Consider the following 27,767-nt stretch of genomic DNA (forward strand, 5'->3'; position numbering starts at 1 on the left):
GCATCATTAATAAGGATTAGATAAAGAATTGGTTCTAGCTGTGTGCTCTGAGGCACATCCACTGTTAATTAAACACTGTTGAATAGGTAGCCACAGTAACTGATACATTTGAGTGCGGTCAGTGAGGAAGCCTGAAATCCACTGAACAAGAATCTCATGTCGCTTAACTTGATTAACTTCTTAACCAGAACTGTATGATCAACCCTGTCAAATGCCTTTGAAAAATTTGTTCTAATTATTGTTGAGGTAATTGCCAGCTTATTTTAACAAAGAAAGTTCACAACATCAATCAGCCAGTACGTTGTCAATCTTCCAGCGTAGTTACCAGGCAGTCAAGTAGAGAATGAATGCCTGATTGTAACCACCTAGTCACCAACTTCCCCGCTATCGTAGCAAAGTGTCTGCCAGGGAAATGGGGTGTTGTTTCTCCAGTGTGACTGTTTGTTGCTTTGGCAGTGTAACAATAATTGCTTACTTGCATTGACATGGAGCTACTGCCTCAGCAAAGGAACCGTTTGAGACATCGCAAAATAAAGCACTAAGCTTGTAGGTAAAGACTCAAATAAGCTTGGCTGAACTCCATCTGGAGCAGCTGACTTTCCAGGTTTAACTGTCAGTAGCTCTTGGGAGCCTTCCCATGGTTGAATCAGAGGAGGTCTCCTCGCTGATCAAAATGTCAGTCATTGGGAAAAGTCCACAGATGCCACATCTCCAGCAGCATCTGCAAAGTATTTATTAATGACATTAGTGATGGAGAAATTCCGGGGACTAATCTCCATTAGGAACAAACTGAGCAGCACTTTGAGAAATTAAGAAAGCCACCATTGAAAAACAATTAACAGGATTCACTGATGACACATAAATCCACACAGGAGTCACAAATAACAGTGCTGAGATTAATCAAACTCGTTGTTTAGAGATCACACATTTCCCATGAATGTTACTTGCAACTCCTCCCATCCTTTGGAAACAACAACTATTCTTTAACCCTCAGATCTCGCATTAAGATCGCCTCAGTAAGTCTCTTGGGGACAGTATTTCTGCGGTTCCTGAAGCTTCAGTAAATAATGTACTGTTCAACAATTCGAGGGGCACTAAAAAGGTTCCATTACCTAGAAACCCTTCATTTGATGGATTGAGACATGCCTGCCCATTGTGGTTGGTTGGGAAGCCCAGAAACAGGATGCTAAGACCTTAGCTGAGTTAAAAAGCCATGGCTAAGTCTGTTTCATTTACAAACAGGTTCCCAACCATTTGCCAGCATCCCCTGCTATATGCGGATCTGTTAGATTAAGATTGTGCCCAGTGGGTGGGATTTTCTGTCTCCCCCCCCAGAGTTTCTTGCGATTACAGAGGTGGCCCACCATTGGCTGAAGGCAAGATCTTCCAGTTCCACTGCTGTCAACGGGTTTTCTCATTGTTTGCACACTCCACCGCAGGAGAACCTGCGGTGGGAGAGGGGGCTGTCATTAGCGGGACCAGAAGATCCATCGGCAGCAACGGCCAGAAAATTTCAGCCAGGGTCTCCATTTCTGCTACGACTCTTACCAGCTTTTACAGATGCACCATAGAAAGCATTCTTTCTGGTTGTATCACAGCTTGGTATGGCTCCTGCTCTGTCCAAGACCACAAGAAACTTACAAAGGGTCATGAATGAAGCCCAGTACATCACTCAAACCAGCCTCCCATTCATTGATACTGTCTACACTTCCCGCTGCCTCTGAAAAGCAGCCAGCATAATCAAGGGAGCCACGCAAACCGGACATACTCTTTTCCACCAGGAAAAAGATACAAAGGTCTGATAGCAGCAGGAAAGCTTCTTTCCTGCTGCCATCAGACTTATGAAAGGACGTACCGTATATTAACCTGATCTTTCTCTACACCCTTTGACTGTAATACTGCATTCTGCACTCTCTCCTTTCCTTCTCTATGTACAGTATGCTTTGTGTGGCACTCAAGAAACAATACTTTTCACTGTATACTAATACATGTGACAATAATAAATCAAAATGATTTTATTCTGCTTTCATAGCAAACCTTTTATTTTATATTTTACATTTGTTTTTTTTCTAACTTTACTTGAAATTAGTTAAAACTTTAGACTAGAATTCATTCAACCAAAAGAATTGAACAGGATTGCCACCCAGAGAGTGCAACCTTACTGGCTGTTCAGGCCCTGTTGCCGCTGAGGACAGAGAATTTGGTGCCCAGCCAAATCTCCATTCGCTGCAGTGGGACCAGAAAATCCTGCCGGCATGAATGGCCAAAGATTCCGCCCAGAGTTTCTGTCTGTTCAATTGCTGTTCAGAATTTGTCACATATGTTTTTGATAACCTGACATTAAACAGAAACTGTGGAAGTCATTTTAGGAAAGTTCTGAAATTATAAAAACTAATGTGTGACTAGTTATGGGGATCATGGCATAATTTTTGTCTATCAGTGAAACGGTATTGTCAGTGGAGTCAAATATCATCAAGTTTGAATCCAATGTCGAAACTGTACCCTCATTACAGTGTTTACATCTTTTGGATTCTGGGAGAGTGATCTGTGTAACAGCAAAACATTTTGATATTTACTGGCAAACTGAATGAACAGATGCAATTTATAATCTGAATATTTACTTTAATTCCACTCCAACTGGCATTTGAAGTAGGAAATATTATGAAAGATACCCTTTTAGTTTATTGGAGATTACAGAATCAACTGACATCAGTATCTGGTTTCATAACACGGAGGTGGCAAATTTTGCAAGATGATGAATTATTTAGAGGGATATGTAGTACAAGATTTTCTGCACATCAGATTTTCTAAATGCTTGCACTGGGAAGCGAACTGGCATTGCCACATTATGTTTTCTCCACTACGTCAAGGGTTGAGGGAAAAGTCCATTGTAATGCAATTACAAATCCAATGCCATTTTGCTGTTCTTCATAAGGTTCTTCATAACATTGAGGAAAATTGTCTTTCATGGTTATTTGAAATTTTCACGTTTCTTCAGTTAGTCAGAGAAGTTGTCAAAATCAGTAAGTTAAGTGAACTGGTTCGCCTTCTGAGTTTCCTCGGTGACATGGAAAAATGTGTTTGAATAAAGGCTTGACACAGTTGAACACTTGACTGCTGACGAAAGAGTAAAAATCATAAAAGCCAGTTATCCTCATAAATGTGAAAGTGAGCACGCTTTCATCACAATAAGACATTGCCAGTTGTCCCCAGTTCAAGGATGGTGTCTCCTCAGGGTCACAGGTTTCTACCATGAGTATTCATGTGACTGAACAGGCTGATTCCTGACCCACAGAACTTTGGGCACATGAGGTAGTGGGATCCGGAATGCATGATTGGTTTCTTTTTCTTCTCTGCACAGCTCTGCCTCATCATTAAGACATTTTGATGCAAAGCCCGATGCAGTTGGATAGACAAGTTGTCAATGTTCTGAACAATTGGTCACAAGCTGCACCCTATCATTGCTATTCAATGCGGCCACACTTTAATCAGAGTTTCAGAGAGTCTTTGAAGCGCTTTCTTTGTCCTTCCCTGGAACACTGGCCATTTGTGAGTTTGGTAAACAGGACCTGTGAGGGAAGAAGGCTTCCGGCCACCTGGACACAGTGTCCAACCCATTGAAGTTGTCTTTGCAGGAGTCTTGCCTAAATGTTTGTCCGGCTGGCTTCAAGGAGGATACTAGCATTTGTTCGATGATCCTCCCATTGATTCCGGAGGATTTCCTTTGTTCAATCATTTTTATGGATGTAGATATTGCTGCCAAGGCCAGTAGTTATTGCCCATCCCTAACCCAGCAGTGGAGGCATTGTTGATGGAATTTCTCTGGCACTCCTTTGTGCCACCGATACACAGTCCAGGTCTCACTGCAGTACAGGAGTGTGGTGATGACAACTGCTCTGTACACTAGGATTTCCAGTGCTGAGGTCTGTGTTGTCAAATGCTGGAGTTTGTAGACGGCTGAGCTGGTGTAGCTGATCCAGTCTTGGATCTCCTGGTCAATGGTGGCCTCAGAGAGAGGTGGCTGCCAAGGAATAGGAAGCACTCAATCTGTTCCACAGTCCCTTCAACATATAAGAAAGGTGGAATATTTGGCTGAGCAGATAAGGATTTTGTTTTGGCAACACTCAAGGACAGGCATGTTTCTTGTGTGCAGAATTGAAGAGTGACTCGCCAATCGCAGAGTTGGAAAGACACTGCCATCATCCGCAAACTGTAGATTATATATGTCTGTGGTAGGAACATAGAATCATGAGTAGGCCATTTGGCCCTTTGACCCTGCTCCACCATTCAATAAGATAATGGTTGATCTGGCTGTAGTCTCAGCTCCACTTTCCTGTCTGCTCCCTGTACCCCTCGACTCCCTTGTCTAACAAAAATCTATCCAATTCTATCTTGAATAAATTTGGAAACTCAGCTTCCATTGGTTACTGGGGAAGAGAATTCCACATATCAATGAACCTTTGGGAGAAAATACTCTCCTCATCTCTGTCTTAAAAGGTATAACCCTTATTTTTAAACTATGTCCCCGAGTTGTCACTCACAAGAGGAAATATCCTCTGGGTATTCACCCTATCAAGTCCTCTCAGGATCTTATATGTTTCAAAAAGGCCAGCTCGCATTCTTTTAAACTCCAATGAGTATAGGCCTAATCTGTTCAACCTTTCCTCATAAGACAACCTCTTCATCCCAGAAATGAGTCCACTGAACCTTCTCTGAACTGCTTCTAAAACTATTACATTTTTTTAAATAAGGAGACCAAAACTACACACAGTACTTCAGTTCAAGGCCTTGTACAACTCCAGTAAAATTCCCTGCTTTTCTATTTCAGTCCCGTTGCAAAATACACCAACATTCCATTTGCCTCCCTAATCACTTCCTGTATCTGCATTCGAGCTATGTGATTCATGTACCAGGATACCTAGATCACTTTATGCCACTAAGTTCAACAATCTCTCTCTATTCAAATAATGTACTGCTTTTCTATTCTTCTTGCCAAAGTTAATAAATTCACAGTTACCTATGTTATACTCCAACTGCCAAAGTTTTGTCCACTCACTTACCCTGCCTATATCCCTTCACCACCTCCTCTTGACAATTTACTTTTCTCCTATCTTGGTGTCATCAGCAAATTTAGCTATCATACATTTGGTCCCTTCATCCAAGTTATAGATATAGATTGTAAATAGTTGAGGACCCAGCACTAATCACTGTGGCACTCCACTAGTTACAGCTTGCCAATCAAAAAAAGACCCATTTATCCCTAATGTTTCCTGTTAGCCAACCAATCCTACATCCGTGCTTATATGTTATGCCCTACAACACGCGGTCAGTTTAATTTTGGCATGGTGGCCACTGAGCTTAAAGTGCTTTTCAACGAGGCAGTATTTAATTCTGGCATCAGAGGAGAGCTGATCTTTGATTCCTGAAGTTGAGGTGAGTCTTTTTCCCCCCAAATCCATAGGATAAGTCCATGAAGTCTTGATGTGAGCAAAACGTCACCAGCTTTGAAGATCTCTGCTGGAATACCATCAGGGCCACAGGCTTAGTTATTTGTCATCTGTTTCACTGTTAGTTGCAGTGGTTCACTGGTGGTTCACCGACGGGTTCTACCACAGAGTACTGGGGGAAACGTGGAGAGTATCAGCTGGCACTGTGGATTCCTAGTTGTTCAAAATGTTCTTTTCAGTGTTGACAGGTGGCATTGTCATCCTTAAGCAGAGAAACACCATCATGTGAACGATTTTGTCCATTTGGTCTATAGATGGCCCTAATGGCTTTTTTAAAAATGTTATGCTCATGAATATCAGCATATTGTTGGATCTCTTGGGCTTTCTCTTCCCACTGCACATCCTTTATCTATGGGTGTTAGCCTTGAACTGCTGATAGAATGCTGCCTTCTTGAGGTGTGACCTTGGGTTGTTCTGCCAGGCAATGAGGGATACTCATTTTTGTTCCAGGAGATCACATATGTCAGCATTGTTTTCATTTAACTGGACCTGGTGTTAACGATGCTCAAACCCAATGGACGGGCACAGGAATCTAGTACAGATTATTTTATTTGACCCTACTATTCTAGAATTGAGTTGAATGTGTGAAGATTTTCCCAGGTTGGCCGTGATCTGTACTTGGAATTCCTCTCTTCAGTCGGACTGCTTTAGAGCTGTGACTTGTGGGCAGGAATGCTGTCTCACCTGATGAAGGAGCAGTGCTTCGAAAGCTAGTGGCTTTTGCTGCCAAATAAACCTGTTGGACTTTAACCTGGTGTTGTGAGACTTCTTACTGTAATCAGAGGGAGTCAGGGAGGCATCAGGCACTCCATCTCTACCATCTAACCTTCCTATTCTATGTCTCCCCAAACCCCCCCACCTCCAAGCCTGCTCCGGAGAGCGGCATTAAATTCTACCCATCACGTGCATAGTGCTTATTGAAGTGCTGTTATGTCAACAAATATCCCCCCATTGCATTTGTTGAATTTTCTCAATTCTACAGTCAGGCAACTAGGTTTATGTGCATCTCCAAAAAGCTTTGATAGTAGCCACTGAGTTGTTGGTTCCCCAGCCCTTCCTGCTCTCTTCATTGAAGGAGGCAATGTGGTGGTGACTGTCTTACAGTGGATACAAATAAGGGAGGAGAATTCAGTTTTAAATTATGGAATCGAAAAAATTTGAGCTTATTGGAATTCATTAACAAATCTGTGAAAGCATTTTTGAAAGATTTGTGGCGAATTCTAACTTGTGGGAAGGACGGTAAAACGCATGATAAAATCATCACTTGCAGTAATAAAATAATACTGCAGGGCTATTTGGTCTTGTTGTAGCAAATGAGTAAATAAGTTGTAAAAACTCCATATCAGCCATTAATGACCAAATTTAACATTAAGAAGTGGTTGGTGTTCTTTTGTAAATGTAGCTTCTGCTTGCAAATTGTACATCTCAGTTAAGAAATCTTCAAATTTCTGCCAATGCTTCATAAAATTGAAAGTGGTAGTTTTGACTGTGTAAAATTGGGGCGTTAATGGAAATGAAACTCAGAAAAACTATATAATATAATATAACGTGGGACTGAATCCATAATACATGTTTTTACATAATCAACCAAAGTCAAAATTGAAGTATTGAAAGACACCAATTTGAATATAAATCCCTTCTCAATTCAGCATGAACCTTGCTTGTAGTTTTTCAATGCAAAAAGATATTAAGGCACAAAATTACAGTTTAGTAGCTGTCATTTGTCATTGGAGCTTCAACTTATGCTTACATAATTGGCACAAATTATTGGCATATCTTTTGTCAGGATTTATGACAAGCAAAATACTCTTGCCAAAGTGAAATAAAGATAGAAATAATAGAATTGTATAGAAAGACTCTGGAAAGAGTAAAGGTTGTTAATGTTTCAAATCTAAACCCTCCCCCCCCCCCGCCCCCCCATCTAAAATGAAAACTGAAATATAATCCAGCATTTTAATAAGGGTGGTGGAAAGAAGAAAGGAGGAGAAAAGATGAGATATCCTCAGTTCTGTTAAGAGGTCATCAACCCAAATCATTACCTTCTGTTTCTGTCTCTCTACAGATGCGAGACAGACCAGCGCTTTCAATTTTTATATGAGATATTCTGTGCCCAGAAAGCAACTAATATGCTAAATAACTTGCAATTCTTTAATTAAAAACTGTGTTTCGAGTATTTCCTACTTTTCGGGTGATTTTAACCTAACCTGCCCCAGCAGCAAGCTTTGGAGGTTCACTAGGTTGATCGCAGGTATGAAGGGATTTACTTACAAAAAGAGGTTGAGTAGGTTGGGCCTGTACTTATTGGAGTTTAGAGGAATGAGAGGCGATCATATTGAGACAAAGGGGATTCACAAGGGGCTTGAGAGTAGATGCTGAGAGATTGTTTCCCCTTGTGGGAGAGTCTGGGACCAGAAGGCACAATCTCAGAGTAAGGGTCACCCATTTAAGACAGCGATGAGGGGGAATTTCTTCTCTCAGGCGATAGTGAATCTGTGGATTTCTTTACCACAGAGAGCTGTGGAGGCTGGGTGTTAAGTATATTTAAGGCTGAGAGAGACAGATTTTTAATTGTCTATTAAAAAGGGAATCAAGGGTTATGGGGATGAGACAGGACAGTGGAGTTGGGGCTTATAATATCAGGTTAGTCATGATTTCATTGAATGGCAGAGCAGGCTCGGTGGTCAGAATGGCCTACTCCTGTCCCTATATGTTACAGTGTTATGGTAGACCACCTATTTAACATCCTCTCCAATCTTAATTTCCTTGTGTAAATGTACACAAATGTAAACAGTATATAGAAATGCTAAAGAAAATTTAACTAGCGAACTGTCTAATTGCAGGACCATTGGTTTTGGCGTGTTCGAAACAATAAAGTTCTGGATGGTTACCCCATGCAAATTGCTTATTTCTGGAGGGGTCTGCCTTCAAACATTGACGCAGTCTATGAACGGCCTGATGGGAAGTTTGTGTTTTTTAAAGGTAAGTGTGAATTTTTGTCAGCAGAAAAAAAAATGATTCTGCTGCCTACAATGCAAAGGAAATGTTCCTTTTTAAATGTTGCAGACTCCAGGAAGATTTTCCTATCTAGTATCTGTTTAGTATTTAATTTTAGATTAGTCCCATTTTATTCGATGATGGAATTTAAACATAACATATGCGAAACATAATTCCGTTAACAGGTGTGCTGAACAAAGTTTCTATTAGCTTTGGTCTGCTATCGTAAAAGATGATCATCTACAGGTATATGATGAAATATACTTATAAATCAAATAGACTGCAGCCAGTTGATTGATTCCTCAGCTGGAATTGATCAAACTATTGATTCTTTGAGTTGTCCTTTATTGCTACTTTCAAAACTTATTTATATTCAGAACTGAACCTTACGTAAAACTGATGTACTGCATCATCTTATTGAGTCCTGCAAGATACAATCAGGAAAAATGATGAGTTTTTTTTTCGTTGGCTCGGTGGCTTAATGCATGAAATCAGATGATATTGTGCAATGCACTCGTCTTTCAGATATAGCCATTAAATTAAGATCTGTTCTCTGAGGTGAAAGTAAAAGATCTCAACACTATTCAAAGGAGATGCTGACATTCTTCCATTTCCGTAGCCAAGCCTCATTTCCAAGAATTGAGGAACCTGGAAGCATGAAATGTTCCCATCTGGCAAAAGGACACCTGGAAGGCAGCCAGTTGTGAAGGACCTTAAGTGATTCCTTCTAGGGATGTGTGTGTAGAAGCAAAGCTAGTGAAACGAATCACCAGTTTCAGGAACATTTCTGCAATGCATATAGAGCAAGGATTTTAAGGGCCATACTTTTGTCATTGAAGCAAGATACTGGAATTGGGAAATCTCCCGATTCAGCAGATTTGTCTCCTTGGAATCTGATCAAGTGAGGTCTGCCACCTCTGGAGGCAGTTTGGAGGTAGCCATAGAGGAGGCCGAGTGCCAACAGGTGGCTGGTTCTCTATGACTTCAACCTATTTGTATAGGCAACTAGTTACACCGGGGCATCGGGAGAATGACACGTGGGTCACAGTTAGGAGGAGTAAAGGGCAGAAGGGTAAAGTACAAGGGAGGTCTCCAGAGGTGTCTCAAAATAGGAAGGGCTTGGTGACAGGTGTGAGAGGGGAGGGGAGTGGACAGTTAGAAGAAGGGTCACCTGTGGTTGTCCCACTCCAAAACAGGTACATTGTTTTAGATAGTGTGGAGGAGTGTGCCTCTCCAGGGGTAAGACACAGTGACCAGGTCACTGGCACACAGTCAGGCTCTGTGGCCCGGAAAGGGAAGAGAGGGGTTAGGAGAGCGATAGTGGTGGGGGATGCATCAGTTAGAGGGACAGACAGGCGATTCTGTGGGGGCGAACGGGACTCCAGGATGGTAGTCTGCCTACCTGGTGCTGGGGTCACGGATGTCTCCGAGCGGATAGGAGGCATTTTAAAAGGGGAAGATAAAGAAACGGATGTCATTATACACATTGGTGGAAATGACGTAGATAGGAAGAGTAGGGGGGTCCTAAGGGAGCAATTCAGGGAGTTGGGAAATAGGTTAAAAAGTAGGGTCACTAGGGTGGCCATCTCTGGGCTGCTCCCAATGCCTCGTGCCAGTGAAGATAAGAATAGGGAGTTGGTTCAAATGAATGCCTGGCTAAAGGACTGGTCCAGGAGGGAGGGCTTTATTTTCATAGACCAATGGGAGGTTTTCAGGAGAGGATGGAACCTGTACAAGAGGGAGGGGTCACAACTAAGTTGGAAGGGCACAAATATCCTGGCTGGGAGCTTTGTTAAGGCAGTTCGGGGGGGTTTAAACTAGTATGGCAGGGGGGTGGGGATCAAACTATTAGGTCTATAAGTGTGGTGGCTGGGGACGAGCTTAGGGCTGGGACAAGGCTGGCAAAGAAGAAGAGCACTCTGGGGGAGGACGACCTCACTGAGCCTGGGGGTCTGGAGTGCTTATACTTCAATGCAAGGAGCGTAGCAGGTAAAACAGACGAACTTGGGGCCTTAATGGGCACGAGGAATTTGGATGTGGTTGCGGTGACGGAGACTTGGTTGAAAGAGGGACAGGACTGGCAGCTGAATATTCCAGGGTACAAGTGTTTTAGGCGAGACAGAGGAGGGGCCAAAAGAGGTGGGGGAGTAGCGGTATTGGTTGGAGAGCATATTACAGCGGTGCAGAGGGAGGACAATTCGGAGGAGTCGTGTAGCGAGTCACTCTGGGTGGAGCTTAGAAACAGGAAAGGCGCAGTCACTATGTTGGGGGTGTACTACAGGCCCCCCAACAGCCCAAGGGAAGTGGAAGAATGGATATGTCAGGAGATACTGGATAGGTGCAGGAAATATAGGGTTGTTGTAGTGGGAGACTTCAATTTCCCTGGTATAGACTGGAAATCGCTGAGGGCAGGGACTCTGGATGGGGAGGCATTTGTAAAATGTGTACAGGAGGGTTCGTTGGAACAATATGTGGACAGCCCAACTAGAGAGGGGGCTATACTGGACCTGGTGCTGGGGAATGAGCCCGGTCAGGTCTTCAAAGTTTTGGTCGGGGAACATGTGGCAAATAGTGACCACAATTCTGTTAGCTTTAGGATAGTGATGGAAAAGGATGAGTGGTGTCCCAAGGGTAAGGTGTTGGATTGGGGGAAGGCTAACTTTATTGGGATCAGGCAGAAATTGGCAGCTCTTGATTGGGAGAGGCTGTTTGAGGGTAAATCCACATCTGGTATGTGGCAGTCTTTTAAGGAACGGTTGTTAGGGCTACAGGACAAGCATGTGCCTGTAAAAAAGAAGGATAGGAAGGGTAGGATTAGAGAACCGTGGATAACCAGGGAAATTGAGGGACTGGTCAAAAGGAAAAGAGAGGCGTATGTTAGGTCCAAGCAGCTAAAAACGGAGGGAGCTCTGGAGGAGTATAATGAAAGTAGGAAAATACTCAAACGGGGAATTAGAAGAGCAAAAAGGGGTCACGAAATGTTCTTGGCGGACAGGATTAAGGAGAATCCCAAGGCATTTTATTCATACGTTAGGAACAAAAGGGTTGTAAGGGAAAAAATCGGACCTCTCAGGGACAAAAGTGGGGACTTATGCTTGGAGCCCAAAGAGGTAGGGGAGATCCTAAATGAATACTTTGCGTCGGTATTCACTAAGGAGAGGGATGTGTTGACTGGGAGTGTCTCGGAGGGGAGTGTTGAACCGTTGGAGAAAATCTCCATTACAAAGGAGGAAGTGTTAGGTTTGTTAGAGAATATAAAGACTGACAAATCCCCAGGGCCTGATGGAATCTTTCCAAGGCTGCTCAGGGAGACGAGAGGTGAAATCGTTGGGCCTCTGACGCAAATCTTTGTCTCGTCACTGGACACAGGTGAGGTCCCAGAGGATTGGAGGATAGCTAATGTGGTCCCGTTATTTAAGAAGGGTAGGAAGGATAACCCGGGTAATTATAGGCCGGTGAGCTTGACGTCCGTGGTGGGGAAGTTGTTGGAGAAGATTCTTAAAGATAGGATGTATGCGCATTTAGAAAGGAATAAACTCATTAACGATAGTCAACATGGTTTTGTGAGAGGGAGGTCATGCCTCACGAACCTGGTGGTGTTTTTTGAAGAAGTGACCAAAATGGTTGACGAAGGTAGGGCCGTGGATGTTGTCTATATGGACTTTAGTAAAGCGTTTGACAAAGTCCCTCATGGTAGGCTAGTGAAAAAGGTTGGATCCCATGGGATAAAGGGGGAGGTGGCTAGATGGGTGGAGAACTGGCTTGGTCATAGAAGACAGAGGGTGGTAGTGGAAGGGTCTTTTTCCGGCTGGAGGCCTGTGACTAGTGGTGTACCGCAGGGCTCTGTATTGGGACCTCTGCTGTTTGTGATTTATATAAATGATCTGGAAGAAGGAGTAACTGGGGTGATCAGTAAGTTTGCGGACGACACAAAACTGGCAGGACTTGCAGATAGTGAGGAACATTGTCAGAGGCTACAGAAGGATATAGATAGGCTGGAAATGTGGGCAAGGAAATGGCAGATGGAGTTCAATCCTGATAAATGCGAAGTGATGCATTTTGGTGGGAATAATGTAGGGAGGAGCTACACGATAAATGGAAGAACCATAAAGGGTGTAGAGACGCAGAGGGACCTGGGTGTGCAAGTCCACAGATCTTTGAAGGTGACGTCACAGGTGGAGAAGGTGGTGAAGAAGGCATATGGCATGCTTGCCTTTATAGGACGGGGCATAGAGTATAAAAGTTGGGGTCTGATGTTGCAGATGTATAGAACGTTGGTTCGGCCGCATTTGGAATACTGCGTCCAGTTCTGGTCGCCACACTACCAGAAGGACGTGGAGGCTTTGGAGAGAGTACAGAGGAGGTTTACCAGGATGTTGCCTGGTATGGAGGGGCTTGGTTATGAGGAGAGATTGGGGAAACTGGGGTTGTTCTCCTTGGAAAGACAGAGGATGAGGGGAGACTTAATAGAGGTGTATAAAATTATGAAAGGCATAGATAGGGTGAACGGTGGGAAGCTTTTCCCCGGGTCGGTGGTGACGTTCACGAGGGGTCATAGGTTCAAGGTGAAGGGGGGGAGGTTTAACACAGATATCAGAAGGACATATTTCACACAGAGGGTCGTGGGGGCCTGGAATGTGTTGCCGGGCAAGGTGGTGGAGGCGGACACACTGGGAACGTTTAAGACTTATCTAGACAGCTATATGAACGGAGTGGGAATGGAGGGATACAAAAGAGTGGTCTAGTTTGGACCAGGGAGCGGCGCGGGCTAATTGTTCCTGGTTTCTCGTTTCAAGGCTTCATTCTACGATCATCTTGCTGGTGCCAGTACAGAGTGAGACTGCGGATAGTTGGGAACCTGTCTCGGGGGCAGGGAATTCATATGGTGTTCGTGGAAGTGGAAATGACTAGGGTTGGGAAGCATTTTCCGATCGGGGCCATTGTGATCTCCTGGACTCGTTTCGATCGCCTCAGGGGGTCGGAGAGGAATTTCCCAGATTTTTTTTTTTTTTCCCCATATTGGCCCTGGGGTTTTTCACTCTGGGTTTTCGCCTCTCCCTGGAGATCACATGGTCTGGAATGGGGGGGTGGGGGTAAGTTAATGGGTGTAATGAACAAAGCATCATAGCTGTGAGGGACAGCTCGGTGGATAGGATATTGGTATGTAGATAGGCTGGAAAATTGGGCGGGGATCCTGGATTCAGGATTCAATCCTGGACCGGGGAGCGGCGCGGGCTTGGAGGGCCGAAGGGCCTGTTCCTGTGCTGTATTGTTCTTTGTTCTTTGTTATAAGAGGTTGTTAGGTCCCAGAGCCCACATCTCTCATCCCCATGCATCCCACATGCCCCCTCATAGACTCCATTCCACTGCCATATAACATCATACCTTCATGTCAGTTCACACTCCCCATGTCATGTACATTCCCCGTCTTTCACATCCCATGTCACCTCCATTACTCTCACACCCCTCTCCCAGAACCATATTCACTCACGTGAATATCCGCAAACCTATGGAACCACATGGATATGGGGAAAAAATGAACTTTTAACACAGAGCTCTGACTCATACTCGAAAAAATCTCATTCATGAAACCCACTCAAAGGTTTTAAGTCCACTCAAGTGTTATTAAAAACAAAGAAACTTCCATTCATTAACTACATTAAAGACAATTAATCCTTTAATGCCCTCTTAAAACTGTCAATCAAAATAGAAACTGCACCCACCCCCGCTACTGAGATAAGTGCTTCTGGAACTTTTGAAACATAGCCAAGCATTCATAATAGGCTCAGGTGTAATAATAGCCCTTGGGAAATGACACGTCTATTGAAACTTCAGGAACAGACAATGTTTTTTTTCTCTCAGCTACACCAAATGGCCAGTCGATGCACTCCAGTAGCGGGTGTTTGCTTTTCACTGTAACTGGCAGCTGCAGCCTTTCCTTCTTATTTCTGAAGGATTTAAATAACTTCAAATCATGACACATAAACTGATCTCTTCCTTTCATCACAAGCGTTTTTGCCTCCTCCATAAAATGTATGACTCCCACATTGTGGGTAAAGACCCTTGGAACACTGGAAGCTTGTGCTGATTTGTACTCAGCTCTAATTTCAAATGGCTTTGCTGAGTTCAGGTTTCCTACCGGAGTGTTTCATGCTCCGACCCCTTCCCCCACCAGCAAAAGTGGAATTTGCCAGAAATTGGGACTTGACTTGTGCTTCAGGCCCCGCATGCTATTTTTCTCGGCCTCTGAAGTTGGCCCAACTTTGTGGAACTCTGGGCCTAATTTTGAAGGTATCAAAAAAAATAGCTGGAATTTTACCGCCACGTGAATTGGAGAGCGCGAGGGGGCGGACAATGGAAAGGTCTGTTGACATTGGGCAGGATTTTACAATTTCGGGACGAGTGAGGCCATAAATTCCTGCCCATTATGTCATCCTGGAGCATGGCGGGGGGGGGGGGGGGGCGGGGGGGGGCGGGGGGGGAGGGGGGGACAGGGGGGTGGGGGGGGGGGCAAATGGGACCCCGTGTCTGGCTTTCCTTGACTACAGCTGATGATGCCTATATTGACTACTGAAAAGTTCCCTCATACACAGAGATGAAAAGAGTGTTGTGGGAGGTGCAGGCTGGAGGGATGCTGTTTGTAATTATATCATTTCACCCTTATTAACCTCCAGCCCAGACCTGTTTCTGCACAGAGCTTAAGCCATCCAGATCAAAATCCTCCCAAAGATTGGAGGAGGCAGGAGCATTTGAGATTGGGAATCAGCCATGTAGGCTCGATCCCAATCCCACATGGCCTCCTTTGAATACCTCCCCCATCAATTGCAATTTGCGATGCGTCAGGCAATTAAAACCACAGAACCAGTTTGTCATCCAATCAGGGATTAAGGTCAGGCTCCGTACACTGAAGGGTCAATGGAAGGCCTCCAGCACTCTGATTGGCAGCTGTACAGGCAACTGACTCAAGAACAGCTTCTTCCCTGCTGCCATCAGACTTTTGAATGGACCTACCGCGTATTACGTTCATCTTTCTCTACACCCTAGCTATGACTACACTATATTCTGCACTCTCTCATTTCCTTCTCTATGTGTTCATCCGGCAGGAGGGATACTTCAATTGCAAGCAATAATAGAACTAATTTCAAAAAGTAAATCAAAGAAAAAGGTTTATTAAAAAGGTTTAATAAAGAAAATTATTCCAACACTTGGGGCCACACCCTGGGCCATTCAAGCTCCCCACAATTCCCATCTGCTTTTTTATTTAAACCGGGTCAGCTGACCACCACACCATTTTGCCATTGGTTGCATTATCTAATGGGTCAGCTGATCTTTACAGCATGTTCCCATTGGTTACATTATAACAGATTCTCCTTTTTTCCTTTATTCAAATAAATTTTAGGTAACCATCCTCCAGTATTCTTAACAACATTCCAGTACTTGCACCCCTTTTAGTAAAGCAGTCGGATAATTGTAGATTTGCACCAATCCTGTTGTGCTTTGAAACCTCCTTGTTTTTCAGCATTTGTTTAATACTGGAGAAATCAATTCCATCGCTTTTCTGTCAAATGAACATTGTCCACATAACACTCAATTGGTACCTACTTTCCCAACGTTGCCATAAAAAATAACTATTAATGTGTCAGAAAGATATATCCCCATACCTACCGCCTTCACTAATGCAAGGTTTCAGCCGCCAATGTACTTTTGACCGCCCTTTTTATTTTCTTTGCTTCCCAGGTCAAGGGCCAACATTTTCCTTCTTTATCTACCAAGAATATTATGAATCCGGCACCGCTTGAATGTCCATCTGGTAGATTGGCATGTGAAGCATCACTAAACACAACTAGCTTCATGTCTTCCAGTGCTGGGAATTTAATGACACTGTCCTCTAATTTTAGCTCTTTTAAGGTTTTTGCATTTGCATGCATTTAAATTGACTTAATGGGCTGCACACCCAACTTTACCGGCACTTCTCCCTTTACCACCGCGTTCGCCCATCCAGAATCAACGCGAAACAGACATGCTCCATAGAAGTCCAATTCGGGCGCTCCAGTTAGTGAGGAGGTAGGTGCCTAGCATCCGACAGCTCTCTGCTTGATATCGCTGCCATTCTGCTTGAGATTGGTGGGGGAGACGGGGGGCCGCTTGAACTCTGCTTGAGATTGGTGGGGGGAAGGGGGGTCCACTGCCACTCTATCTGAGATCAGTGGAGGGGAAGGGGGGTCCGCTGCCACTCTGCCTGAGATCAGTGGAGAGGAAGGGGGGTCCGTTGCCACTCTACCTGTGATTATTGGAGGGGAAGGGAGGTCTGCTGTCACTCTGCCTGTGATTAGTGGAGGGGAAGAGGGGTCCGCTGCCACTCTGCCTGAGATCAGTGGAGAGGAAGGGAGGTCTGCTGCCACTCTGCTTATGATTAGTGGAGGGGAAGAGGAGTCCGCTGCCACTCTACTTGTGATTAGTGTAGGGGAAAGGGGGTCTACTGCCACTCTGCCTGAGATTAGTTGGGGGGGAAGGGGGGGAGGGGCCCGCGATCGGTCTCAGTGGCAGGGGTGTGGGGGGATAAGGGGGTCAGTAAAGTTGTGGGGGTGGGGCAATGTCTGCGGGGACCAGGGGGAAGCATTATCCGCAGTGGGAGCGATGTGACAGGGGAGCAGCATTCTATCATTTCTTTTTCTGCGCATGCGCAGTTGGAGGCGCCGATCAGATCTGCAGGATTTTGGGCGCGTTAAGCCCCGCCCACGGGGTTCTGCAGCGTGATTCGGAATCGCTGATATTTTTGCAGGCAGAGTGTGTATGATGGCGCTTGAGAATGGGTCTAAAAGTCAGATCTGAAACAATCCCAGTTTCAAGTCCGCCCAGAACTTAGAATCAAAATGGTAAAATAGAACTCAATTGGTTACATTATAACACTATGTATGGTATACTTTGTCTGTATACTGTGCAAAAGTCATTACTTTCCATTATATACTAATACACGTGGCAATAATAAATTAAATCAAATCAAACAAAGGTGGGAGTTGCCATTGTGAGGTTGCAGACACCGAGGCACAAGAACAGATAAGTTAACTTTAATTTCCACAGTTGCCTGATTATTATCCTGGAAGGGCAAACTGTGGACCAGAGGCTGTTATGGTTTCAGCTGGTGGCCCCCTTTCTTGATCAATCGTGCCCCTCACACTCTCACCCTGACTCCCCTCCACCACCCATTTTAACCCGGGTATGGTCCATTCCAATGTGGGCTGCCCACATTGGAAATTCCAGTTGATCTGGGAACAGCATCCAAATAGGCAATTAGTTAAATATAATTAGCCTTAATTGGTTAGCCAATGTTTGCCAACGGGCAGGTGATTCAACCCGGAGCGAGCCTCTTTCAAAATGGCTCGGATATGTCCGGGATTGTGGTCGGAAAATGGCACATCGGCTGGCTGCATGGTTAACAGTGATTAGCACTGCTGCCTCACAGCGCCAGCGACCTGGGTCCAATTCCCAGCTTGGGTCACTGTCCGTGTGGAGCTTGCACATTCTCCCCGTGTTTGTGTGGATTTCCTCTGGGTGCTCCGGTTTCCTCCCACAGTCCAATGATGTGCGGGTTAGGTTGATTGGCCAGGCTAAATTGCCCCTAGTTTCGGGGGGGGCTTATCAGGGTAAATATGTGGGGTTACGTGGATAGGGCCTCGATGGGTTTGTTGTCGGTGCAGGCTTGATGGGCCGAATGGCCTCCTTCTGTACTGTAGGGATTCTATGAAATTGCGTGCCCACTTGCTTTCGACCTGGACTCCAACACCTGTAGAAGCCTCAGATTCCTGGCTCTTCAACAAGTCACTCTATTTTGATCCCACTACTGCCCCAGTCCAAATAAGGTGGTTGTGACATGAAAATCAGTTCCATCGTCTGGGCTAACACATGAAGATTGCTAATGCCAGTAGAATATAGTCCCAGAAGACTTTAAGGAAAGAAGGCAAGAAATCTGAGGTAAAGGAAGAGACATGGGAGATCTCTTTCTGCCCCTTCCAGTTTTGTTTGTTTTCCTGATGAGGTTATAGTTATATAATGAAATTTTAAAATCCAGCTTAATGTTGTGTGCATCTGGCTCCTCTGTAGGATAAATTCACTCACTGAAGGGAGCAAAGGTCTGTGATAGGCCTACAAAAAAGTGGGCCATCGCCTCCAAGTTCCCCCGAGTGCCATTGCGAGGTGTGCTGGACATCCCTCTCAGATGTTCACACATTCAGGTTTGCATGGCAACTGCCCAGAAGCACAACTTTCATCTGGACAATTGCCTTGTGCTGGGAACCATCTAAAAATGTGAGTTAAATCGCAAACTTTGGATGATTCCACCAGGGTTACACCAATAGTTACTCAGAAAGACTTAGAAGAATTAAAACCTCTTCTAACTTGTGGGTAACTATTGTAAAGACCCAGACCAAAAGCCCCTGCAATCCCCCCCCCCACCTCCCACAGGACTCCCCCTAGCACTCGCCCCCTGACTAACCATAACCTCAGAGTATTCCTGCCTCCTTTGCCCCCAATAGGATTCTCCCACTCTCATGGGACTCCTCCCCAAACCCCACCCGACCTGACCCAGCACCCGCTTCCGCAGGCTCAACCCAGCATGGCCCTCCCCCGAACAGATTCAACACCCCCGCTCAGGTTTGACCCCACCTGACCTGTCCCAACTCCCTAACTAGTCTTATTCAAGTGGACTGCTCGCTGGCCTGCCAATTTCAATGGGAACTTTAGCTTACCTGGTTTGTGGCAACTCCTGCTCAAAAATGGGGATGTGTCCCGCTTCACTTTGATGGAGCAGGACTGTGACGCTGGGCCTCAGGGACAGCTCCGCTACCTGGAACTAACCTGGCCTGAGTCAGAAGGTCGGACAAGATAGGTGCGGAAGGAAAACCACAAAGGTAATGGAGCAGGGAGAAGCAATTCAACTCTGATTCCATGAATTACCTAAATAAAAATTCAAATTTCAACCTAACCCACCTGATACGGATGGTGCGTGTTTGAGTCAGACGCCAATTTTAGGCCCATCTGATTTTTACACTTTTTTGGCTTCAATGGAGCTTAAATTCGGACCAGGTATGAATAGGACATCTGATCCAAAACTTCCCTGATTCCACTGGCTGGGTTATGTTAATATTGAGACTGTACACATAAGGTAGCCAGTAAAATTATTAAATGGCATTTAATGTAACATTTGCACAAATGCCCATATGGAGCTTCAGTGGGATTTTCTAGTCAATTGAATTTAACACAAACCCATTTTTTAACAAGAGTTTAAAAGGAATAAAAGGTTTACAGACCATTCTGCCCATAAACCCAGCCTGTCATTTTTATTAGTCACGGAAGCTAATTCCATTTTACTCTTTATTCCCCATAATCCCTTAATGCACTTACTGCCCAGGCAATTAGCTTCTCTTTAAATACCGTCAGTAATTTTGCATCTGTTATCTTGTGACACAGTACATTGTCACAACCCAATGTATCACAAATTGTCATTTGTTTTGTTTGAATTCTAAGAATCTGCACCTTCTCCATGAAGGAAAATTCCCTATCTGTCCTTGATAACACTTTTAATATTTTAAACCTGCCAATCAGGCCCCTTCATCTGAAAAGACTATGATTTGTATGTTGATATAGCGTGTTACAGACAGGAGAGGGTTTAATTTAACCAGTCCTGATTTCTCCTCTCAAATGCACCCGCCAACATTGTTTTTGATTTCCCCCTTTATAAGGAGTGCCGTATTTTCCCCAACCCTTCAGTTTGGAGTGAAGGAATCCTTTATTAATAACCCTGACAACAACCCGGGATAAGGTAAAATAAGAGGTTTGGTTTATTTTCCATACACACAAAACACGAAGGGTTTTTACAATGCTGCGCCCGGTTTGCACTCATGCAATAAAAGAGAAATAAAGGGAAAGGAAGGCGTGCAGAGCACAATAAAATTAAGAGTTTTGGTTTCATGTGAGGTCAGAATCCAGAATCAAAAGTCCAGTCGTGTATTCCTTCAAAGATTAGTGGGTTGAAACTGGTGCAGCATGGTCCTCCTTTCCAGAAGCAAGGATTTCCACGGTGGAGGAAGGCACACAGAAATGATTGAGTCTGATAGGCACTGATACAGGAGTTCCAATGTACACGGTGCAGCTCAGGGCCAGGCAGTTTACCTGGACAGCTCCTTCCGCTGCTACCTGTCAGATGGTAACTTGTCTGGATTCAGTTCCACACGGTAATATTACAGGTTCTAGCAGCTTGGTGGAGATCATGGGACCTTCCTCCCACTTTTTCTCCTCGATTTTGGATAAAAGATTTTGTCAGGTTTGGAAGCTAGAGAAGTTTAATAGCGGGGTTAAGATCCCTTTTGTCCTTGCAGATACAGAATTTTACCGCCCCGCCTGCCACGGGCGAAGGGCGGACATTGGAAAGGTCCGTTGACCTCGGGCAGGATTTTACGGTTTTGGGACAAACAAGGCCCTAAAATCCCACCTACCATCTCCAAGGCCAGACGTCTGCCTTGGAAATATGCAGGGTGTTGGTATAATTCTTTCCAATTTGATTTTTTGCAGTCACAGGGGCATTAGTGCCTCTTTACAGATAACAAGGTCTCTGCTGGTTTTCTGAAGACTCTGGTTTGAGTCATGGCTGGTCAGGGATGTCAGGGGGCTTTGTCCATTTTGTAAATAAAATAATAATTTTATAAAGTAGCCAGGTTGAAGTAGATATATATTTCCCTTTCTGTCTTCTGGATGGGACACGCCTTCCCATTGGAGAAAAATCATATGAATTCGATTTCATTTCATTTTTTTGTGTGGTCTTAGGGAAGGAAGAATAGGAAATGCAAAAGTATACTTGCATTCTTACATTCATACTGGCACATTAGACAATAGCCAGCAGGGCAGTGACAGTTCCACGCTGCTTGAGGAAGTGTATTCAGTGCTAGAGTTCTGATTTCCCTCTGTTGGGGATCAGGCATTCCAACCTCTTGATTAAGTACCCTCAAAAAGGGTCTGGGGGTTTTAGAGGGTAGTTAGCTTTCAGGGGTGAGTGATGGTTAAGCTGCTCTGCGTGATTCATAGGGCAGTGCTGGACATCTCATTCTGTGGGTGCCATATCCTGGGATCATAGGACTGAACTGCTGTTGTCCAGCCTAGCTCCTGCCTGTCCACTTTGGTAACCTATGGGCTCAAGTGCTTGGGCCCAGAGACTGGAATACAGCTGAGAGTCAAGAGAGTGTGGGGTTCTAAAGAGACCTTGGCCTCTTTCAGGGATTCCAGTTCAGGGTCCGGCTCGGGTGACTGGAGAGTTCCAGCTTCTGGTGCTAAGTGCAGTTAGTTGGCATACCGGCATGGGCATGGGGTCCAGTCAGGGTGGGGTCCCTTTTCTTGGCCAGTTGCATGATAGGGTCAGTGTTTTTGGGTCACTATTGCCCTCCGGGGGGCCAGTCAGCTCATGAGGACTGGCTTATCAACTATGTGAGGCATCACACTCACTCCTTCTGGGCTAATTTGTGAACTATTTTGCTTCACATTTAAATTTGCCATGAAGTGGTCAGCAAAATCAATCACTGGACTCCTGTCTGGGGCCTTTGGCAATGGAGGGGACACTCTCCTGTCATGTTTCATGTCCTCAGGAGCACCACTGCCCTCAAGTGGCGGTGCAGCTCCAGATACCTCCATGGTGGATTTTTGACACGGGAGGCATCTCCCTCCCTCTTGGCTTATTGATTTGGGAACTTCCATTGGCCCATATAATGACAGAAAGAGGGTTTCTTACTTCAGGTAAGTCCTTAGCCTTTCCCGAGCTTAATAAACTGACTTATTTAAGGCTCTTTGGCTACATGGGGCATCTCCGTCACTATTTCTTTCCCTGCATTAGGACTTCTCTGGCCTCTATTTAATTTGGAGAATTTATTTCCAATTGTAGGGGCCTTCTCTGGACCCTGTTTAATTTTACTAGCCTGGCTTTGGCCTTGCTACCGAACAAAAAACAAAGAAAATTACAGCACAGGAACAGGCCCTTTGGCCCTCCAAACCTGCACCGACCATCTGCCCGACTTAACTAAAACCCTCTACCCTTCCGGGGACCATATCCCTCTATTCCCATCCTATTCATGTACTTGTCAAGACGCCCCTTAAAAGTCACTACCGTATCCGCTTCCACTACCTCCCCCGGCAACGAGTTCCAGGCACCCACCACTCTCTGTGTAAAAAATCTGCCTTGTACATCTCCTTTAAACCTTGCCCCTCGCACCTTAAACCTATGCCCCCTAGTAATTGATTCTTCCACCCTTAAATAACCCCTTAAATAACTCTTGATCGAGGCGGATACATGATATCCACCCTTTTGGGCCTGTGGACCATATCAAGCCTCCTGGCCTTCTGCAGCTTTCTGCTGCTTGGTCTTGGCCTCTCCTTTTGCTTGCTGGCACCTGGCTGCCCCAGCCACATTGTTCCCAAGGAAGAAATCAGTTCCTGCTACAGATAGCTTACGGACAGTTCCTACTGTAACAGGGCCTGAAAGAAGATTTTACTCTCGGCGGACCTTATGGAGGAGTGAAAACACTGATGCTCCTCTCACTCCACTGATCAGGACTCAGTAAGTGGGGGTATTGGATGGGAGCATAGGATTAGGTTTCCTTCTAACATAAGGACTGAGAGGTCCCTGTGTCCCAGAGCAGCACCATGGACTTGCTCACATTTGGTCAGACAGGGAGACACTGTTCCTGAAGGGACAAAACTCCAGAAGCTCTCTGAGAGTTTGTCTGGATCAAATGTCTACTGTGCCATGTTCTCCAATGGGCACATTTCTGTCACGAGAGGTTCCGTGGCACTACCCGTTGGGGAGTCCTTTGGGGGAACTATTCATGTGAAGCCTTATTAGGCCAGCTGGCTTGCCTCACAATCACCTGGAATGGCCTATTTTGTCTCAATGAGAACACACTGGCCTCCAGGAATTCTTCTTTCGGACTGTAGGGGGAGGCTTCTCTCACCTTCCTTTCTGGGTGGGGCCTTTCTCTATTTAGGTCACTCTGTTACTCTTTCCAATACTCATGGGAATGATTCAGAAAGGGTCTGCCTGAGTTTATAGGCCTCAGATAAGATCATAGCTGTCCGCCCTGACGGCCACATCTGTATTTAACCAAACTATTGGTCTTCTGACCTAATGTGTTGCTCAGTGTTATATTTTCTTTCATAATGCTTCTGTTTAGCACCTTGAGACGTTTCATTATTTTAACAGGATTATATAAATATGTATTTGTCCATTTTCTCTGCTAATATTCGCCTATCGTTACTCCTGAAATAAAATCTGAATTAAATTCCATTTCCCCTAAATGCCTGTGTTAAATTGAGACTAAAACTGACACTAATAACTTTTTAATAAGACCTTTGTTTTTTTAAATAACCATGGGTTAAGTAGCCTCGGGTCACTGTCTGTGTGGAGTTTGCACATTCTCCCCATGTCTGCGTGGGTTTCTTCCAGGTGCTCCGGTTTCCTCCCACACGCCAAAAATGTGCGGGTTAGGTTGATTGGCCATGCTAAATTGCCGCTTAGTGTCGGGGGATTAGCAGGGTAAATACATGGAGTTTTGGGGATAGGACCTGGGTGGGATTGTTGTCAGTGCAGGCTCAATGGTCCGAATGGCCGCCTTCTGAACTGTAGGGATTCTATGATTCTATACTTATACAGAATGACATCTCAAAGCAGGGTCACACAGTACTCTTCTTATTATTGTTAGAGATATTAAAGGATTGTAATCTGTGCGATAGCAGTATTTCTGCTCCAGAACCAGTGGACAGTTAACAAAGGCTGAGACCCCTATGGTATCATTTTCCACTAATAGCTTTACTGCACATCTGCAAAGCTTCAATACAGTAACCCATGGCAACATGCCTCCAAGTAATTAGTATTCATCAATATAAAAGTAATGGGACTGGTACAAAAAAATCTAATATGTATATTTTGAAACATCACGATAAATCACTTTTGTTGCAAATTGCTGGAAAGAGCACTGAAAAGAGCCCAAAGTCAGCACTTATTTTGTTCTATCACACATTTGCATTTACCATAGATTGACTACTTATATTCTCCACTTTCAAATCTGCTGCTGAAAGGGTTTATCCTTTTTAGGCAGCATCCGTTCCATAACAAGGCTTCCTCAATGAGACTGAAAGTTGTTTGCCACTCACATCAGTCATCCAATTTAATGGCCATTAGGCTGCGGAGCGGTCTGCAGCTCCACACAGACCATTTGATATAATGTTCATACATCAATAAAGGGGCTACGAAGTACAGCCTGTTACTAAGTTACAGGTTAGTATATTATGAAATTTTTGTCTTGTCTGTTAGACGAAACAGAAAACCGCTTTAAGCTATTAATCAACTGCTCTGTACTGGAGGAGTGGGAGAGAATGGAAACATACTGCAGCTCTTTCCCCTGTAATAGGAAACCAGAGCTCTCCCAGTATAACAAATGGGCTGGAGCGAGTATGAGCAAAATCAGGTAGAATGACAGGAAATTCCTTGCGGAACTGCTAACGGGGAACAGTCAGACATCCAATTTATGCTGATGCCAAGAAAAGTGAAGAGCTCAGCAACTCAGAAAGCCCCTGAGAGCAGAGGTCGCTGAAGTCCACCGATGTACTTTGTGAGCTACAGCGAAGCTGTGACTGGCGAAGGGGCTGCTCCAGCAGTGAGTGGTTTGAAGATGGGGTGGTCTGTAAACAACCGTCCTAAACTGAAAAGAATAAGAGCGCAGTAGGAGCTTCAGCCAAAATGCTTCAGACAATAAACCAACCTTTAAAAAAAAATGAACCTTTGCAAAGCTTCATGAGGCTACTGAATCAGAGTTTATTAGTTCTGCGCATTTTATATATTTGTTAAATTATATTCCACACATTCAGTTTTTTTTCTCGAGGGCTCTTCAGTTCTACAGCATTTTCACATTGCTTTGACAGGAATTTATTTCAAGCTGAATAATATTTTTTTCCCCCCAATTGAGCTTTATTTCACTATTTATACCTGCAGGACTGCCTTCTTGGTTCAGCATATTTTTAAAAGATTATTTCTCATACAGCTGCCTTGCCAGCAGAATGGGGCGGTGATAAATGTAAAAAATCTTTCCAAATATTTGAGGGCTTTTCATAACATTCAATGATTGTGCTCTGGCTACTTCTAGTGGCTGAAATAAATTCCCCACGAAAACTCCATTGTGTCTTCTTTCGTCCAATCACAAGCCTTGACCAACATGACAAACACCACCACCCGCAAGTCCCCCTCCAAGCCACTCAGCATCCTGACTTATAAATATATCGCCTTTCCTTTGCAGTCGCTGGGTCAAAATCATGGAATTCTCTCCCTAATGGCATTGTGGGTCAACCCACAGCACGTGGACTGCAGCGATTCAAGAAGGCAGCTCACCACCACTTTCTCAAGGGCAACTAGGGACGGGCAATAAATGCTGGCCAGCCAGCAATGCCCATGCCCCACAAATGAATTTTTAAAAATCTGACTCGTGAGTCAAGATTGACTTGATGACTAGTGGGTGGCACATTGGCACAGTGGTTAGTGCTGCAGCCTCACAGCGCCAGGGACCCGGGTTCAATTTCCGGCTTGGGTCACTGTCTGTGTGGAATTTGCACAATCTTCCCGTGTCTGCGAGGGTTTCCTCCGGGTGCTCCAGTTTCCTCCCACCGTCCAAAGAGGTGCAGGTTAGGTGCATTGGCCATGCTAAATTGCCTTTAGTGTCAGGAGTACCAGCGAGGATAAATGCATGGGGTTATATGGGGATAGGGCCTGGGTGGGATTGTGGTTGGTGCAGACTCGATGAGCCGAATGTCCTCCTTCTGCACTGTAGGATCCTATGATCTTTGACATGAGATGTACCTATGTCTGATGATATCATTTGATCGATTTCTGACATGTGTTAATGAAGACTGAAAAAGTATTTTTAGATTCTAATGCTAAGATAAATCTACCCAGCATCTGTGAGAGTGAGCAGCCTTATGTGACTTCACAAATATGCGTAACTGACTGCACCTTCTTGATAAGCTCAATTAAATTGTGATGCTTGGTAGCACTGAGGACTGGAAACAGCAATTCTCCACACAGCAGGATCACTTTCTGCTCTGGTCTCTGCCATCATAGGAAGTTTATCAGGCTGTGAGAATAGCAGCAGGGTTGCAAAAGAAAAGGAGAGCAAATTAGTCGGTGAGTCACCTTGGACTAGTCTCAGACATCTCAGAGTTGCAGCTTAAGAGTTGGACGTGTACGAAGAGATCGCACCTGATCATTTTGCCCAGCACAGTTTGCTGTGCCTATGCACGGTGCTGCCAAACCTGAGTTTATCCAACATTTTCTGTTTTTATCGCAGTGTAAACTCCCCCAGTTGTTCCACAAGTGGCGCAGTCGTCCACTGGAAGAGCCGGGGTCTGGATACCTTCAACAAAAAGACATGGGCTGGTAGCCTCTTAAAGTGGTGTCTGCACTTCCTGTTGACGACAGTGTTTCATACTTGTCTTGTGCAGAGATCAGGAAAAAGACTAAAGCCCAGGGGACAAGCAGGTTAGCTCATGTCAGGAGAAATCTTTGAATGGTTGGAACAGTAAAGTTCAAACCCAGTAGCAAGAAATAAACATTCAATGGTGCAAAGTCAAGAAACAAAAACAGAAAATAATAACATTAATCTTATTTATTACAAGGTTCTTTGGGACGGGATTAAAACTATTTCCCATTGCTATACTGCTAGTTTGAAAGGTCCACAGGAATCGCCTTGGGGAAAACATATGAACATACTAAATAGGAACAGAAGTTGGCCATTTGGCCTCTTGAGCCTGCTCTCCCATCTAATAAAATGATACCCTTCCAAACAATAATCCATCTACTTCCACCTCAACAACATTCAATAAACTTGCCTTCACTGCCTTTTGAGGCAGAGGGTTCCAAAATTGCAAAACCCTCTGAGGGAAAAATTCTCCCCATCTCCAATCTAAAAGGGTGAAAACAAAATGCAGCGAATGCTGGAATCTGAAACAAAAACAGAAAATGGTGGAGTGTCTCAGTAGGTCTGACAGCATCTGTGGGGAGAGAATAGAGCCAACGTTCCGAATCTGGATGACCCTTCACCAGAGCTCTGGTGACCCGGTCTCGGAACAGCAGGTCTGGCTGGTGGGTTGTCCACCATGAGTAAATTCACATCTATCAGGTGGGATTCTCCTTCCTGATAGCTGCTGCTAACGCCAGTGGGAGTCCTCTTGGTTTCCTGCTGG

The 27,767-nt window shown here is 44.7% G+C and overlaps 1 protein-coding gene across 1 annotated transcript in view; it reads left to right on the top strand.

The window, feature by feature from the left end:
• The window catches only part of mmp16a (matrix metallopeptidase 16a (membrane-inserted)), a 241,736-nt gene that overhangs the window by 197,915 nt on the left and 16,054 nt on the right, over positions 1-27,767 (top strand). The window contains exon 7 of the mRNA XM_078217046.1: positions 8,348-8,486. Coding sequence (XP_078073172.1) covers positions 8,348-8,486 — 139 coding nt within the window. The remainder of the gene's footprint in view (positions 1-8,347; positions 8,487-27,767) is intronic.

This window comes from Mustelus asterias, chromosome 7, assembly GCF_964213995.1.
Source record: "Mustelus asterias chromosome 7, sMusAst1.hap1.1, whole genome shotgun sequence".
NCBI lineage: Eukaryota > Metazoa > Chordata > Chondrichthyes > Carcharhiniformes > Triakidae > Mustelus > Mustelus asterias.